This window comes from Onychostoma macrolepis, chromosome 24 (assembly GCF_012432095.1).
Source record: "Onychostoma macrolepis isolate SWU-2019 chromosome 24, ASM1243209v1, whole genome shotgun sequence".
In the NCBI taxonomy this organism is placed as follows: domain Eukaryota; kingdom Metazoa; phylum Chordata; class Actinopteri; order Cypriniformes; family Cyprinidae; genus Onychostoma; species Onychostoma macrolepis.
The window spans coordinates 21,299,042-21,314,789 of record NC_081178.1 but is presented as its reverse complement, the minus strand read 5'-3'; the positions used below and the strand labels follow the sequence as shown (position 1 = coordinate 21,314,789).

General features: G+C 37.2%; 1 protein-coding gene across 1 annotated transcript in view; it reads right to left on the bottom strand.

Moving 5' to 3' along the window:
- myo3a (myosin IIIA) overlaps positions 1 to 15,748 on the bottom strand; it is a 112,627-nt gene that overhangs the window by 68,351 nt on the left and 28,528 nt on the right. The window contains exons 3-4 of the mRNA XM_058766092.1: positions 10,516 to 10,699; positions 9,258 to 9,392 (exon numbers count right to left, since the gene is read on the bottom strand). Of these exons, the coding sequence (XP_058622075.1) occupies positions 9,258 to 9,392; positions 10,516 to 10,699 (319 nt within the window). The remainder of the gene's footprint in view (positions 1 to 9,257; positions 9,393 to 10,515; positions 10,700 to 15,748) is intronic.

The window sequence follows — 15,748 nt, the reverse complement described above, 5'->3', positions numbered from 1 at the left end:
TCTTGCGCATCAAGCAAGTACAGCTGAGCTTATGATTATGTTCGCTGATAAATGCAAATGTGTAAATAAAAGCCTAAATTAAACCTATTCATCATATAAAGTGATAGAGTCTCTTCAGGAAGTGTCAAAGTTAGTTGCGTAGACTCTTAATGGAGGTACGGAAATCTCTCAGATTTCATTAAAAGTATCTTCATTTGTTTTCTGAAGATGAACAAAAGTCTAATAGGGTTGGAATGACATTAAAGTGAGTAAATGATGACAGAATTGTCATTTTTGGGTGAACTATCCCTTTAAGCCCTCATTTACTAGTTGGAGTAACATACCTGGAGCTTCAGACTTTGAATATTTAATTTGAGCTGAATGTTTTGTTAAGTGTAGCAGACGATCAAATCACTTGCTTTCTTTGAACTGTGTGTGTGTGTGTGTGTGTGTGTGTGTGGCCCTCACACCTTTCTAGAAAAACACCTCTTTTGTTCAAGCGACCTTATCATTTGCACTCAAATAATGAGCTAGGTGTCCGTTTTCCCACAACGTTTAATGAAAAAGCCCTGACAAACAATGGCATTTTAAACCTCATTGTGAATTAATGATGGGCACAAGCTTGACACATCAGACATGGTTCGAAAAGGGCTTTGTTTCAAAGGGTGCGCCAAAGAACCCGCCATTCAATACAGGAAACAAGGCCAACAACCACAGCCACCACTTTGACCAGATTAGAGTGAATGAGTGAAATTAAACAGCAGGGCAATGTGCTATCTGATCTGTTGTTTTAACCACAATGTGTCAAGTTGTATATAGTTACATATAAAGACATTGACAATAACAGTTTGAAACAATGTGTTGAAATAAAATTGACTTATAGTAACTACATTATAGTTGTTCCAAGAGTAAATGTTGCTTGAACGTCACAGAAATCTCCTTATTTGTCAAGTACTTTATTAAATATATTGGAGGTAGCCAGGCAATATCTAGTAGAATATTATAGTAATTTTAAGCAACCCCAACACTCAGAAAATGTTAATTTTAGTGTCAGTAAGTTGTTGTTTTTTTAAATGTTTTTGAAAAAACACTTGTGCTCAGCAAGGCTGCATTTATTTGATCCAAAATACAGGAAAAAGAGTAAAATTATAAAATGTTTTTAAATAGCTTTTTTATTTTCTTTTCTTTTCTTTTATTCCAGTCTTCAGTGCCGTGTGATCCTTCAGATATCGTTCTAATATGCTGATTTTGGTTATAAATGTTGAAAACAGTTGTTCTGCTTCACATTTTTGTGGAAACTGAATCTGTTCAAAAGAACAAAATTTGTATATAATTTTTTTATTTATTATTTATTTTATTTCTTTGTAACAATGAATAAGTCTTTGCTGTCAATAGTATTGTTTTCAGTAAAAACTCCAGACATTTGAACAGTAGTGTATACTGTTCTTAAAAAATAAAATAAAAAATAAATTAAAAAAAAACTACAATGAACATTTGCAAATATCCTATTGCCCATTGCTAACTAATGTTTTCTTTTACATTAATATTTATTTATGCAAATTAAGATGTTAAAATGTGTAAAATGCATACGCGAAAACAACAACAACAACAAACAGAGATTAATGAATACTACAAATGATGTCATGTTAGCCATTGCATTAACTAATGTTACCTACAGAATCATATTACAGGGTTTTGCAAATAACTTGAGCAATGATTTAAGCACCATGTTATATTAATTATTTCCAGTTTTTAAGAATCCAGTCAATAAATCCACTTCATCAAGCAGGCTTTTACAAGCTATATCTGCAAAAATCCAGGCATTTTAAATGAACTGAAAGAATAACAGTGGTACAGAGACGTACTGTTTCATTTGAAACTACAACAATGAACCGCTGTCGTCAGTCCTATCAGCCATTAACCACCAACTGGAGCCTACAAGCCAACTTGAACAAAACTGAATAGAGATCATTTCCGATATCTTTGAAGTTTTAATATGACGGAGCGGAGTCGGCCCCTTATACGATGAGGAACCGGTGAGTACAGATGAAAGCGGTTCCCTTCATATCCATAATTAGAACCCACAACACAAAAGAGAGGCAGAACAAGCACCGGGCCTGATGAGCAGCCAGCAAAGTGGAGGACCCAATTTGTGTGAGTCCTCTCTGTAATCAAAGGTCACTCAACGCGGAGGAGCCTTCTTCCCGGATCCTACCGAAATACGGAAAATTACAGTTCAGAGGGGACGACTGTAACCATGGCAATTTAACCCCCCTGCATTCCCCCATCTCCTCGACTTGCTGCTGACAGCTTGAATGCTCGGCTGTGATTCCAGCCAGAGGATTAACTTCCACATTTGGATTGCTGACTGTGGATTTTGCATGCAGGAGTTTGCATACAGAAATGCAAAGCTCTTTAGGGAAACACGAATAAGAAAAAAAAGATCATTCCCTTTACCGCAGCAGGAGAAACTTGCTTAACGCTTTGCAAAGGAAGAAAATAGCTTTTGTAATTTGTGGTAACTGTGTTTGGAAAAGAAAAAAATAATAGAATGTGGTTTCTTCATGGAGTCTGGGAAAAACTTGCTTTTTTCCATTTTCATCAAAAATAGGTTTCCAATTCAGCTGAAATATGCAGACATCTTTATAAGCATGATTTTTTTTGGACAGTGTCAGTATTTGAACAAGTAAGACTTTATCGCTTTGTTATAAAATTCAACATCTGTACAAACAAGTGGCATCTGTAAACAAATAATTCTAGAGCTATTCTCCGAGATTTATTTTTTTCTGACCTTTTTTTTTATTATTTATTACAGAGTATGTTCTATTGTTTTATCATTTGAAACTTTTTTATTTGCTTAAAACACTTTTTTTAACAACTTTAATATTTAGTTGTCCAATGCAATGACTTTCAGACATTTTTAAGTGCATCTCTGATTCTGAAACATGTTTAACACAAATAAAACAATTAAATAGTCACATGCATATTTGCCCGAGGCTAGATTTTTTTTATTTTAATACCAGACTTTGCATGCTTTCAGACACATGCGGAAGACTGTGTGATGTCTGACATCAGTAAAACAACTTTATATTATGCACAGGCAATATCATACCCTTTCTTTCTTTAAATTTTAATTATTATTTTTCATTCTATTTTATTTACAATGATTGGCTCAGAAAGTCATGGTATTGTCTTTTGAGATAAGGTTACAGGACTATGTGGGACATGTTAACTAACCCTCCTCAGCCCCACATCTTGAGACTAAGGTAAAGTTTCACACCACGTAAACATGAGATAATTTGTCCAGACAGGTCTAATATACTGAACACGATCCAAGATCCGATTCTGCTGTGCAATAGCAGAAAAAAGCCCCACTTGCGATCCGTTTCCCCAGGGTAACAGTATTGATACTGTGCTTAACAAAGATAATATACAAAACTAACTGACATTTGATCATGTGATTCCCTCCATGAAGACTTCTAGAGTCAACAAAAAGGTCTCAGAAATATCTATTTGCACTGTGATCATCAGAGAACAAAGATAAGTGGTGGAGATGTTCAGGGGCACAGCGTCTTGTAAATATTCTGCTGAGCACATGTTGAACTTCATGGCTTCAAAGAACTACAATGTTTATAAATGTCTGAGATCGGAAGTACATTTAAAGGACACAAGGACAAAACCTCTCACTGAGAAGATTACTTCCAGTCTTGTACATCTGAAGCTTTCATACAATACAATTTTGAAAACCAACTGCAAATAATTCGCTCCCAACAAAAAGTAGTGGTTTATGACTGATATGGGTTGTTTAGTAACCTTGGACTTATATATAGGGAGCAAAGTGGCAGATATAATGCTGGTTTATGTGGTTTAATGACAGCACAAACAATTTAATTTGCCTTTTTTTTTAAAACCTTAATACAAGTTGGCCAACCCCCAAAGTCCAACAAATACAGGTGCATCTCAATAAATTAGAATGTCGTGGAAAAGTTCATTTATTTCAGTAATTCAACTCAAATTGTGAAACTCGTGTATTAAATAAAGTCAATGCGCACATACTGAAGTAGTTTAAGTCTTTGGTTCTTTTAATTGTGATGATTTTGGCTCACATTTAACAAAAACCCACCAATTCACTATCTCAACGAATTAGAATATGGTGACATGCCAATCAGCTAATCAACTCAAAACACCTGCAAATGTTCCCTGTGCCTTCAAAATGGTGTCTCAATTTGGTTCACTAGGCTATACAAACATGGGGAAGACTGCTGATCTGACAGCTGTCCAGAAGACAATCATTGACACCCTTCACAAGGAGGGTAAGCCACAAACATTCATTGCCAAAGAAGCTGGCTGTTCACAGAGTGCTGTATCCAAGCATGCTAACAGAAAGTTGAGTGGAAGAAAAAGACGCACAACCAACCAAGAGAACCGCAGCCTTATGAGGATTGTCAAGCAAAATCGATTCAAGAATTTGGGTGAACTTCACAAGGAATGGACTGAGGCTGGGGTCAAGGCATCAAGAGCCACCACACACAGACATATCAAGGAATTTGGCTACAGTTGTCCTCTCCAGACAACATCAGAGGCGTCTTACCTGGGCTAAGGAGAAGAAGAACTGGACTGTTGCCCAGTGGTCCAAAGTCCTCTTTTCAGATGAGAGCAAGTTTTGTATTTCATTTGGAAACCAAGGTCCTAGAGTCTGGAGGAAGGGTGGAGAAGCTCATAGCCCAAGTTGCTTGAAGTCCAGTGTTAAGTTTCCACAGTCTGTGATGATTTGGGGTGAAATGTTGGGGTGTTGGTCCATTGTGATTTTTGAAAACCAAAGTCACTGCACCCGTTTACCAAGAAACTTTAGAGCACTTCATGCTTCCTTCTGCTGACCAGCTTTTTAAAGATGCTGATTTCATTTTCCAGCAGGATTTGGCACCTGCCCACACTGCCAAAAGCACCAAAAGTTGGTTAAATGACCATGGTGTTGGTGTGCTTGACTGGCCAGCAAACTCACCAGACCTGAACCCCATAGAGAATCTATGGGATATTGTCAAGAGGAAAATGAGAAACAAGAGACCAAAAAAAGGAAAGATGAGCTGAAGGCCACTGTCAAAGAAACCTGGGCTTCCATACCACCTCAGCAGTGCCACAAACTGATCACCTCCATGCCACGCCGAATTGAGGCAGTAATTAAAGCAAAAGGAGCCCCTACCAAGTATTGAGTACATGTACAGTAAATGAACATACTTTCCAGAAGGCCAACAATTCACTTAAAATGCTTTTTTTTTATTGGTCTTATGAAGTATTGTAATTTGTTGAGATAGTGAATTGGTGGGTTTTTGTTAAATGTGAGCCAAAATCATCACAATTAAAAGAACCAAAGACTTAAACTACTCCAGTCTGTGTGCATTGAATTTATTCAACCTGATCTCACAGAATTCCGTGTAATGTTCACGGACTTAATTAACCCCGAATCTGTGGTGGCATCACGGAATCGCCGAAACGTCCGTGATGGGCTCACAGAAGGCATCAGCCGTGGTCCATGCACGGATTCACTGGTTCAACACCAGTGCTGCATCGGACCACGTAAAAAGAGTGACTCCGATGCAGTTATACTTTCACTGGAGTACCTGACCCCACCCCTACCCTAAACCTACCCAGTTCTGAACAATAATGATGACGATAAATTTGCCAGTATCGCGTCGGCATATTGATGCTAAGGGTTTCCGTGCATGGAGCACGGCTGATGCCTGTCACTGACTTACATTGGTATCACTTCTGTGAGCCCATCACAGAATTTTTTCTGTGAGCCCATCACGGAATTTTCGGCGATTCCGTGATGCCACCACAGATTCGGAGGTTAATTAAGTCCGTGAACATTACACGGAATTCTGTGAGATCATGTTGATTTATTTAATACATGAGTTTCACAGTTTGAGTTGAATTACTGAAATAATTCCACAACATTCTAATTTATTGAGATGCACCTGTATGTTTGGATACTTACCAAAAATAATACCATAAAGTTCAATTTGAAGTACCTTGAAGTCCCATGTAAATATCATGGTACTGTATGAGCTAAATGTTATCACTAAGTATGATGGCATACAGTGGGGCAAAAAAGTATTTAGTCAGCCAACAATTGTGCAAGTTCTCCCACTTAAAAAGAAGAGAGAGGCCTGTAATTTTCATCATAGGTATACCTCAACTATGAGAGACAAAATGAGAAAAAAAAAATCAGAAAATTAAAGAATTAATTGGTAAATTCCTCTGTAAAATAAGTATTTGGTCACCTACAAACAAGCAAGATTTCTGGCTCTCACAGACCTGTAACTTCTTCTTTAAGAGGCTCCTCTGTCCTCCACTCGTTACCTGTATTAATGGCATCTGTTTGAACTCGTTATCAGTATAAAAGACACCTGTCCACAACCTCAAACAGTCCAACTTCAAACTCCACCATGGCCAAGACCAAAGAGCTGTCAAAGGACACCAGAAACAAAATTGTAGACCTGCACCAGGCTGGGAAGAGCAATAGGTAAGCAGCTTGGTGTGAAGAAATCAACTGTGGGAGCAATTATTAGAAAATGGAAAACATACAAGACCACTGATAATCTCCTCGATCTGGGGCTCCACGAAGATCTCACCCGTGGGGTCAAAATGATCACAAGAACTGTGAGCAAAAATCCCAGAACCACACGGGGACCTAGTGAATGACCTGCAGAGAGCTGGGACCAAAGTAACAAAGGCTACCATCAGTAACACACTGCGCCGCCAGGGACTCAAATCCTGCAGTGCCAGACGTGTCCCCCTGCTTAAGCCAGTACATGTCCGGGCCCGTCTAAAGTTTGCTAGAGAGCATTTGGATGATCATATGGTCAGATGAAACCAAAATATAACTTTTTGGTAAAAACTCAACTTGTCGTGTTTGGAGGAGAAAGAATGCTGAGTTGCATCCAAAGAACACCATACCTACTGTGAAGCATGGGGTGGAAACATCATGCTTTGGGGCTGTTTTTCTGCAAAGGGACCAGGACGACTGATCCGTAAACGAAAGAATGAATGGGGCCATGTATCGTGAGATTTTGAGTGAAAACCTCCTTCCATCAGCAAGGGCATTGAAGATGAAACGTGGCTGGGTCTTTCAGCATGACAATGATCCCAAACACACCGCCCGGGCAATGAAGTAGTGGCTTCGTAAGAAGCATTTCAAGGTCCTGGAGTGGCCTAGCCAGTCTCCAGATCTCAACCCCATCGAAAATCTTTGGAGTCCGTGTTGCCCAGCGACAGCCCCAAAACATTACTGCTCTAGAGGAGATCTGCATGGAGGAATGGGCCAAAATACCAGCAACAGTGTGTGAAAACCTTGTGAAGACTTACAGAAAACTTTTGACCTCTGTCATTACCCTCAAAGGGTATATAACAAAGTATTGAGATGAAATTTTGTTATTGACCAAATACTTATTTTCAACCATAATTTGCAAATAAATTCTTTAAAAATCCTACAATGTGATTTCTGGATTTTTTTTTCTCATTTTGTCTCATAGTTGAGGTATACCTATGTTGAAAATTACAGGCCTCTCTCATCTTTTTAAGTGGGAGAACTTGCACAATTGGTGGCTGACTAAATACTTTTTTGCCCCACTGTATATCAAAGTAGTACATTGGTATTACCATAACATATGGTACATACATATCTACATATCTAAATGTTAGAACTGAGCTTGGAAAAAAGGCGTTTAAGTATTCTGCTCCCTCTACATGGAACAAGAAATCCATGAAACTCAATAAGTTGGTCTCTGGTCGCTTTTAAAAGGATGTTAACTGACTTGGAGGCAGCCACATCTGGCTGTAGATGTTTTGCCTGATGTGTTAAGGATTGTGGTTGACTTTAAAGAGTTTGTTATTTCAGTTGCTTTATGTTATTATTATTTTTGTGTATTTTATGTTTGTATGTATGTATGGTTGTACTGCTGCCTGTCTTGGCCAGGACACTCTTGAAAAAGAGATTTTTAATCTCAATGAGTCTCATCCTGGTTAAATAAAGGTTAAAAAAAAAAAAAAAAATATCTGTATCACTTTACCTTAGGGGAATTATGAAAATCAATCAGTAGGATTTAATTTTAAAAACATGCCTAGAGGATATTTGAAAAAGAGCACAATTTAAACAAACTGATAATTATGTTGTATTACTCTCAAATTAAATTATGCATTATGTCACTTCTGCGATTTGATGAGGTGAAATGAAACTTTCCCAGAAGGTTTTTGTGCATAACCATTCAAGCAGTTGTGGCTATAAAATGTAAAACTTATTATAATTTTACATATTAAACTAAAGAATACAGATGATACACATTAAATACTAGGTGTTTATAATTTAATGTTCTTGGACATTCTAATTACTGTATAATTCAGCTGTAATAACACAACTTCTTTAGTAAATTCGATACATTTATGGGCTGTTTTTTTTTCTGGATAATTACTGCTGAAAGACATAACTACTAAGCATTATTCATTAATATATAGATACAGAATAAGATTACTGTTATCCATTACAGTGACAGATGCATCTCTTTCCTGCTAAAGCCTGTGTGTTTGAATGCAGAATTGGTATCTAAACATGCTCATCTTAGCCAGACGCAGCCAGTCCACATTAACAGTCATCTTCACACCCCCATACCTGTCCTGCCACAAAAAACTCTGTCCAGACCTACTTCTGAAACTAAAGTCTCTTATGTAACACTTATCTTATCCCATTTCCACAACACGGACCTTTCTACCTGTCTGTTCTCAAGCAGTCAAACAACACAAAAGGTCACTATGATTACTGTAGGTCTAATGTGTTTTTAAAAATAATACATACATATATGCAAAATATCTTGATTGTTCTAAAAACACAGAGATTCATCCTGACGTTCCATAAGATGTTCCAATTTAAACATGTTCAAAAAATAACGAGGTGTTGATGCTAATAATCTTTTATTAGCAGCACATTTTGCTAATCCTCTTTAAACAGATTTCCACTGCTTTCATACATACCCCATCAGCCCACACTGTGATGACAGCAATAAATCCATAATGTGATAATGATATAGCATGCAGTACACTTTGCCCTGATTTACAAACACATTAGCATATGCATGTTTTCCGGCTGCAAATATAATAACCGTGATTGATTATGGCATTTAAAAGTGTGTTGCTGATAATGTCACTAGCCCAATTTAACATGTGTGTGATATACAACAAGATTAAATAAATAAGGCCCACATGCATGACATAGAATTGAACTTTACCTCTAGCACTAGCCATAGCTGGTCCCCGTTCTTGACATCCTTCTTGTAGAACATTCCAAAGAACTTGACAACATTGGGATGGTCTGAGAGAGCTTTCAGGATGTTATACTCAGCTTCAATTTCCTCATCAATATCCTTAAAGAAACAGATTAATTGAATTGAGAGACACAGGGCAATGGTTCAAACGTCTATTTTTATTTTTGAGTAAACAGAAACATTTCTTATACTATTCAGTGCTTAATGTTTCAAAGAGAGTCACTGATGCAAAAAAAATATATATTTTATCTATTGAATTTAGCAAAACTGCAAAGGCCATGAAATGTCAGCATTAATAAAGCCCCACAGGCCACAGCGGTACACTACACATGGGGGATATATTGAAATAATATTTGTTGGCTTCCACGTCCTCCAGTGTTGGAAAATTACTGTTTACTGATTGAACCTGGAGGAAAAACAACCTCTGAATGTAGAGTTTTAATGGATACAGTGCACGGGTCTTTTCTGTGATGCCTTTTGGCTTCAAAAGTGCTCCATATTTCCATTACTACACATGATTACTGCATTTCCTGTGCTTGGAAAGCGGTGAAAATAAATATTTGTGAATATCTGAGGTACAATGACCACGGCAGCTGCAGTCTATTAAATTAAGACTAGATTTATTTGCTAGATGAGTAATTTTAAATACACTGGCAGCCAAAGGCCATTGAAATACTTCTAAGCCTCCTTTCAGTACCTTGAAAGGGTGAACTGGAGAAACTCTTGTGAAGTAAATGATCACAAATTGCACTTTTTCTGAAAAGCCGTCTCATCATGATTAGTCTGGGTATGTGCTGTTAGGGGCCCTTTTATTTGCCAAGTCACTAAAAGATAGAGTGTGTGGCTAGAGAAATAATGAGAGAGACGGAGACACAGAGAGCCTTTTCGCATTATCTGCAGGATATAGATGTTCTTTTTTTTAAATATGACAGTGGCAAGTAGATGTTCTCAGTGGTCAGTAATTGCCTACAGGCCTCTCTTAAGGCATAAACACTCTCACAGGTACACACAAATGTGCAAATACATGCATATGCACACAAATGCGAACTGACTGAACCTGAAGGGCCTACAATGACTCTGCTTTTAACCTTAGTTCTGTGCAAATCTGACCTTGAGTTTGCTTTGTGTTTAAAAATTACGACTCAGGGTTCGGCAAAGCAGGTCTCATAGATGTGCATGCTTGTTGTCTCTTACAGGTTTGATCTAGCAGGATTTTACTCACATGGATTGGATCCAGTATTTTGACGGCGGCTTTGCTGCCATTGAACCTGTTAAGCACTTTATAAACTTTCCCATAAGTCCCTTTCCCAATAGTCTCAATGATCTCCCAGGTGTCAGATGGATCTGGAAAGCTGTCAAAGACGATGGATTTTCCTGAACGAGGAAACATCTTCCCGAGCGATCTCCTAAGGAGAAAGAGCACACATTGAGTCTTGAGTTATAGACCGCTGCCCGCTGTTTTTCCATTTGACTTAAAGTGGTTAACTTGGAAGCTGTTTTTCACTTGTGATGCCTGTACACATGAGATAACACCTTTTAACATCCATGCGATGAGTAAAATAACCTCTGCATGAAAATACACACTAATATGTAAGCATGGGCTTTAAAATTAGCCTTGGTACAGCTAGGACTATTTTTGTATGACAGCAATGTTGCTCCAGGATTAACAAAAATCCATATTTACAGTAGAAACATGTCCTACTTGATGAACTCACCCTTTATTATGTCTGACTTATGTCTGAAGAAAAGCAGGAAGATATGATCAAAGGCTGGAAGATCTGAGGATGCAATTTAGAAGTTGTGTTCCTTCAAAGACAACATTATGTGGAGATTGCTCGACAAAACCTAGCAGTTACTATGACATAGTGAAAGTAAATATTACATTTTGGTTTGCACAATGCAAAAACTTTGACAGAAACTTACCCCATTAAAGAAACCCGGTAGCAGAGTTTTACAAGTTCTGAAGAAACATGAATGGTGCTTGTCTGTGCAAAGCACTATGCTAGAGTATTATGGCTGGCTACCAGAGCATTGCTTTATAGTGGTTGAAGTGTTCTAGGTGTTTTCTAGGTGGTTGTTTACTGTCCTAAATGAAAAGAGCCAAGTGTTTATGACATTCTGATTTCTAGATATGACTTTGAGGTCTTTTGTTCAATGCAAATTTTGCCATTTTTCTCTCCTCCAAGAAAACGGGTGTCCAGTCCTGCTCCTGGAAGGCCACCTTCCAGGAATGTTGAGCTCTAGCCCTAATTAAAAACACATGAACCAGCTAATCAAGGTCATCAGGATCACTTGGATCTTCCAAGCAGGTGTGTTGGAGCTAAACTCTGCACAAAAGTTAATACAAAGGCTGCATTTGAAGACTAAATGCATTACAACAGTGCGACAAAGACTGTCCCATCTCAAATTCTCCTTAAAATGGGTCCTTGAAAGACATTCATTCCCAGGACATGAAAGATACAACAGATGGACCCTTCACGGCCAAGACTACCCCATGATTCATTGCGTAAGTGACTACAGGATTTTTGAGAGGAAATGCTGCATTACACTTTTAAATGTAAGTACTGAGTTTCAAACCAATCAAATATCTAACATTACAAAAATGCACAAACGTTGCAAAGGATGGATTGGAGGATTGCAGGCCTCTGAATTGGGACAAAGCTAGGCACCCTACAGGTGCAGCACCTGACTAAAAGCAAATCTTACGTCTGATCACTTAAACAAGTAATAGCATACATTTAAACAAAGTCATGTTCCCTTGAAATGAGAGGAACTGTTTGTGTTATAACATGCAATAATAAAAGTGAAGTAGATAAGAGGATTGTTGCCAATGTTGCATCCCTTCCTTTAATTTAAATAGTTCCCACAAAGCTCTTGCTCCCTGTGGTTTAAGCACCTCATAAGAGTCTCGTATTGTTGTGATGGAGAATGTGGGCATGTTTCTTTAATGTGAGTGAATAACGGAGACCCTGATTCAAGCAGCTTTTATGAACTCGTTTTTGTTCTCTGCATATGTCAAACAGTACAAACCGCTCTGGCTACCATAACCTGATGTGCCAGCTATAAAACCACAGTGAAGAATGGGATTCCTAATGAACTCCAGCATTAGCTTGGACAGTGAAAAAATTGCATTGTGCATTTTAGCATGTAAGCTAATTTCACAGAGAGACCATTAATTAATCACACCAGACTGAATGGATTTCGGAGGGAATCTTTTTATTTTCTCAAAATGAAGACTGACTTTCTAGAGCTCTGCTAAGAAATTCTTTATTGTTTGTTTGAATTTGCCTTACAAGCATTCAGGAATTTGCCTGTTGTCTTCCACAATATCAGGTATCAGATCACTCACCTTAAGAATTATACCTCAAGTTTTCTTTCTTTTTTTATCATTGTTGTAGAGCATTGTAGAGGATCCACTTTTAGGAGAGTCTCAAATTTAACTTTTAATGGCCGTTAAGCATTACGCAGTAAAGTTGTGAGCACATTCAATATGACAAACAAGTTTTCGACTAAACAATACTTTGCAGAATTGTGTGAAAATGGAATATGTAAACATTCTTTAAATGTTGTCCTATTGTGTTCTACAGAACAAAAAATTGAATATGGGTTTGAAATTTCATTTCAAACATAGTTTAAAAATATATATAGGTTTCACTTTATTTTGATGGTCCCTTTAACACATTCTATTGACTATAAGTAATGTTGCACCTACATTTCTACTAACTCTCATTAGATTGTTAGTAGTGCATTAGTTGACTGGTAGGGTTGGGGTTTGATTAAGTTGACACGTTCTTGCAAAGTTACTTATAGTTAGTAGAACATCTGTTGGGAGACCAACACAATAAAGAGTTAGCAGATATGAAGCAGACAGTCTACTAATACTCTTATGAGAGTTTACTGACATGTAGTTGCAACATTACTTAGTGTCAACAGAATGTTCAAAAGGGACCATCAAAATAAAGTGTTACCAAATTATATATATATATTTTTAGAGCAACCATGCCAGTCATATAACAACAATACTTATGTTTAAAAGAAAAACACATTAATTCCAAACAATAGTTAATCAAGCTTGAAATCATGTAACTACTGTTAGTAATCACCGACTTATACTGTCTCTCTACCAGACTTACCATTTGTAACCCTACCAGGTGAAAGTTCAACCAGCTCTTTCTCTACTCTAACTGCAATTAAACCCACTTTTGAGATAAAACTGTATAGTTCAACATGTCACTTACATTCCTTTCTTAAATGGTCGATGAACATTTTGTTGAATAAGTCCATATTGACCCTGTTGAAGCAGTCGCGGCGTGTGAACACTTGTGGAGGAGTTAACCACAGCTAAAGCTAATCCCAGCGAGCCATGCCTGGCACCAGAAACAACACTAAGCAGCAGAAGATATGTTAGGATTAAGCGGAATTAGTCGACTACGCCATGAGCCTTTCCTCATTTAGATGCTCATTGATACAGGCGCCAAAGCTAGTTAGAACAACTAAGAATATAACTCCAGGGGGACTACCTCTCTAACCCAAAGAAAGTAACTAGACAGAGTAGCTTAAGAAGCATCTTTATCCTTTGTTAGGGGTTTTACACCAGAGAAAGCCCTTTCATACAGTGTTATTATTAAACCCAACACTTTCTATTGAAATTGCCATTGTGTCTATGAAAATGGTACAAATTGCTGTGGTATTACTTTTTTATAGCAAAAATGGCACAATTTCCTTTTTCAGTAGCAAGAACTATTAGGTATTTTGGAAGATTCCTTAAAATTGCAATGCAGAGGAAGTAACAGCATTTGGAGCATTTATTTTCCATTCATTTTTCACATGATGGAAGGACAAGTAAATGATCTTGTTCCATTTTTACACATATTTTAGTGCTGCCTGAATACGTCTAGCTCAATCATTGAACTCTGTTACCAGAGATACTGTGTTAAGAAAATGATCAAACAGAAATACAAGTTTATCAGCAACTACAAACCAACATTTGGTCCCAAACTAACTAGCCCCCCATGTTTTGGTAAAAACATGCAAACGTTAAGAAAACCACCATCATCTGAGCATGACAGGATATTATCGGTCATTACTTATGCCAAGTGATTAGCCTTCTAAACAGTGAGGCCACGTAGCATGTAACTGAGCACATGTAGAGCTCAATGTAAAGTGTCCAATGATCTTCCAGACATGTTCAATAATGAATTGAGATTCTATGTTACAAAACTCCATGACACAGAGACACAGGAGAAACCAAAAGATAAGACTAGCCCACCTCAGCACTCACAAATTACAAGACATTGGGTGTGAGTGTGTAACATGACCTCCCCTACCTATGGTACTTAGAGATTATGAGGTGCATTAGCGTATGCATTTTTAAGTGGCCCTTGCTAAGTAAGCATCACTATTGCCGCTCATACTTAAGGTCTGAGGCATTAATGTTAATGGACTCTTCATTTGGGCCAATAAGCAACCACATAAAACACTCTAACATTCTGGCAACCTCCTAGATCAATTTAACATTTTGGTGGAGAGTTTGCAAAAAAAGCTAACTTTGTTCACAATTAAACACCAGTAAGATACCTTTTTATTTAGGGCCTCATGAAATCCATTTCATTTTCCCCTAAATTATTTTTTTCCATATTATTTTTTTCTGGATTCTGTGTATTATGATTCAGTACAAACTAATGAAATGTCTAATGAAATTAAATATTAAAACTTTAACAGTTTGATCATTCCTTTAAAATGTAAGGAAATTAAATTAATTTAACAACAAACCATTGCATTTTTATTATCGAACAAGATGTTGCACACTGTATAAATTAATTAAAAATTAATTAAAAATTAGAACTGTATAAATTAATTAAACATACCTTGGTTGCATGATATTCCTTAAAAAATTTGAAAATATATCGTCGTCATAATTTCTTCAAGTTAAACTGGACTTAATGACAAGTTGTTGTGAAGGTCTTCTATAGTATTTTATTTTTATTTTTTTACTGACATGCTCTCTACAGTCCTCAAACATTATATGTATGTGCATTTGCATTCTGTTCTCTTCTTGCAAACCACGATTTGTCAGTTATGTACAAAGCTTGCACAATAAGGGTCAAACTACTTTTCAGTCATTACCTTCAGCAAGTATGAAAACAAATGTAAAACAAACCCATACAAAATCTGGTCATTTTTAAAAAATCCCGGCCAGGACATGTCTGGGAAAAAAGACGTACAGTCACCACACTTGATGCTAAACACACATGGAATAATTCACAATGAACGAGAGCTGGTACTATTTTATTTGCACATGTTGTCTGTGCTTGTTTAGCATCCAGTTCAGTAAAGGATTGATGCAAATCAGGTAAAGCAAACATGCTCAAATTTTGCACTGCACCACACATCTGATATACCCGGTTATAATGATCTTCTCTATAATTTGCTGAATTATTGCAGCCATAACCACA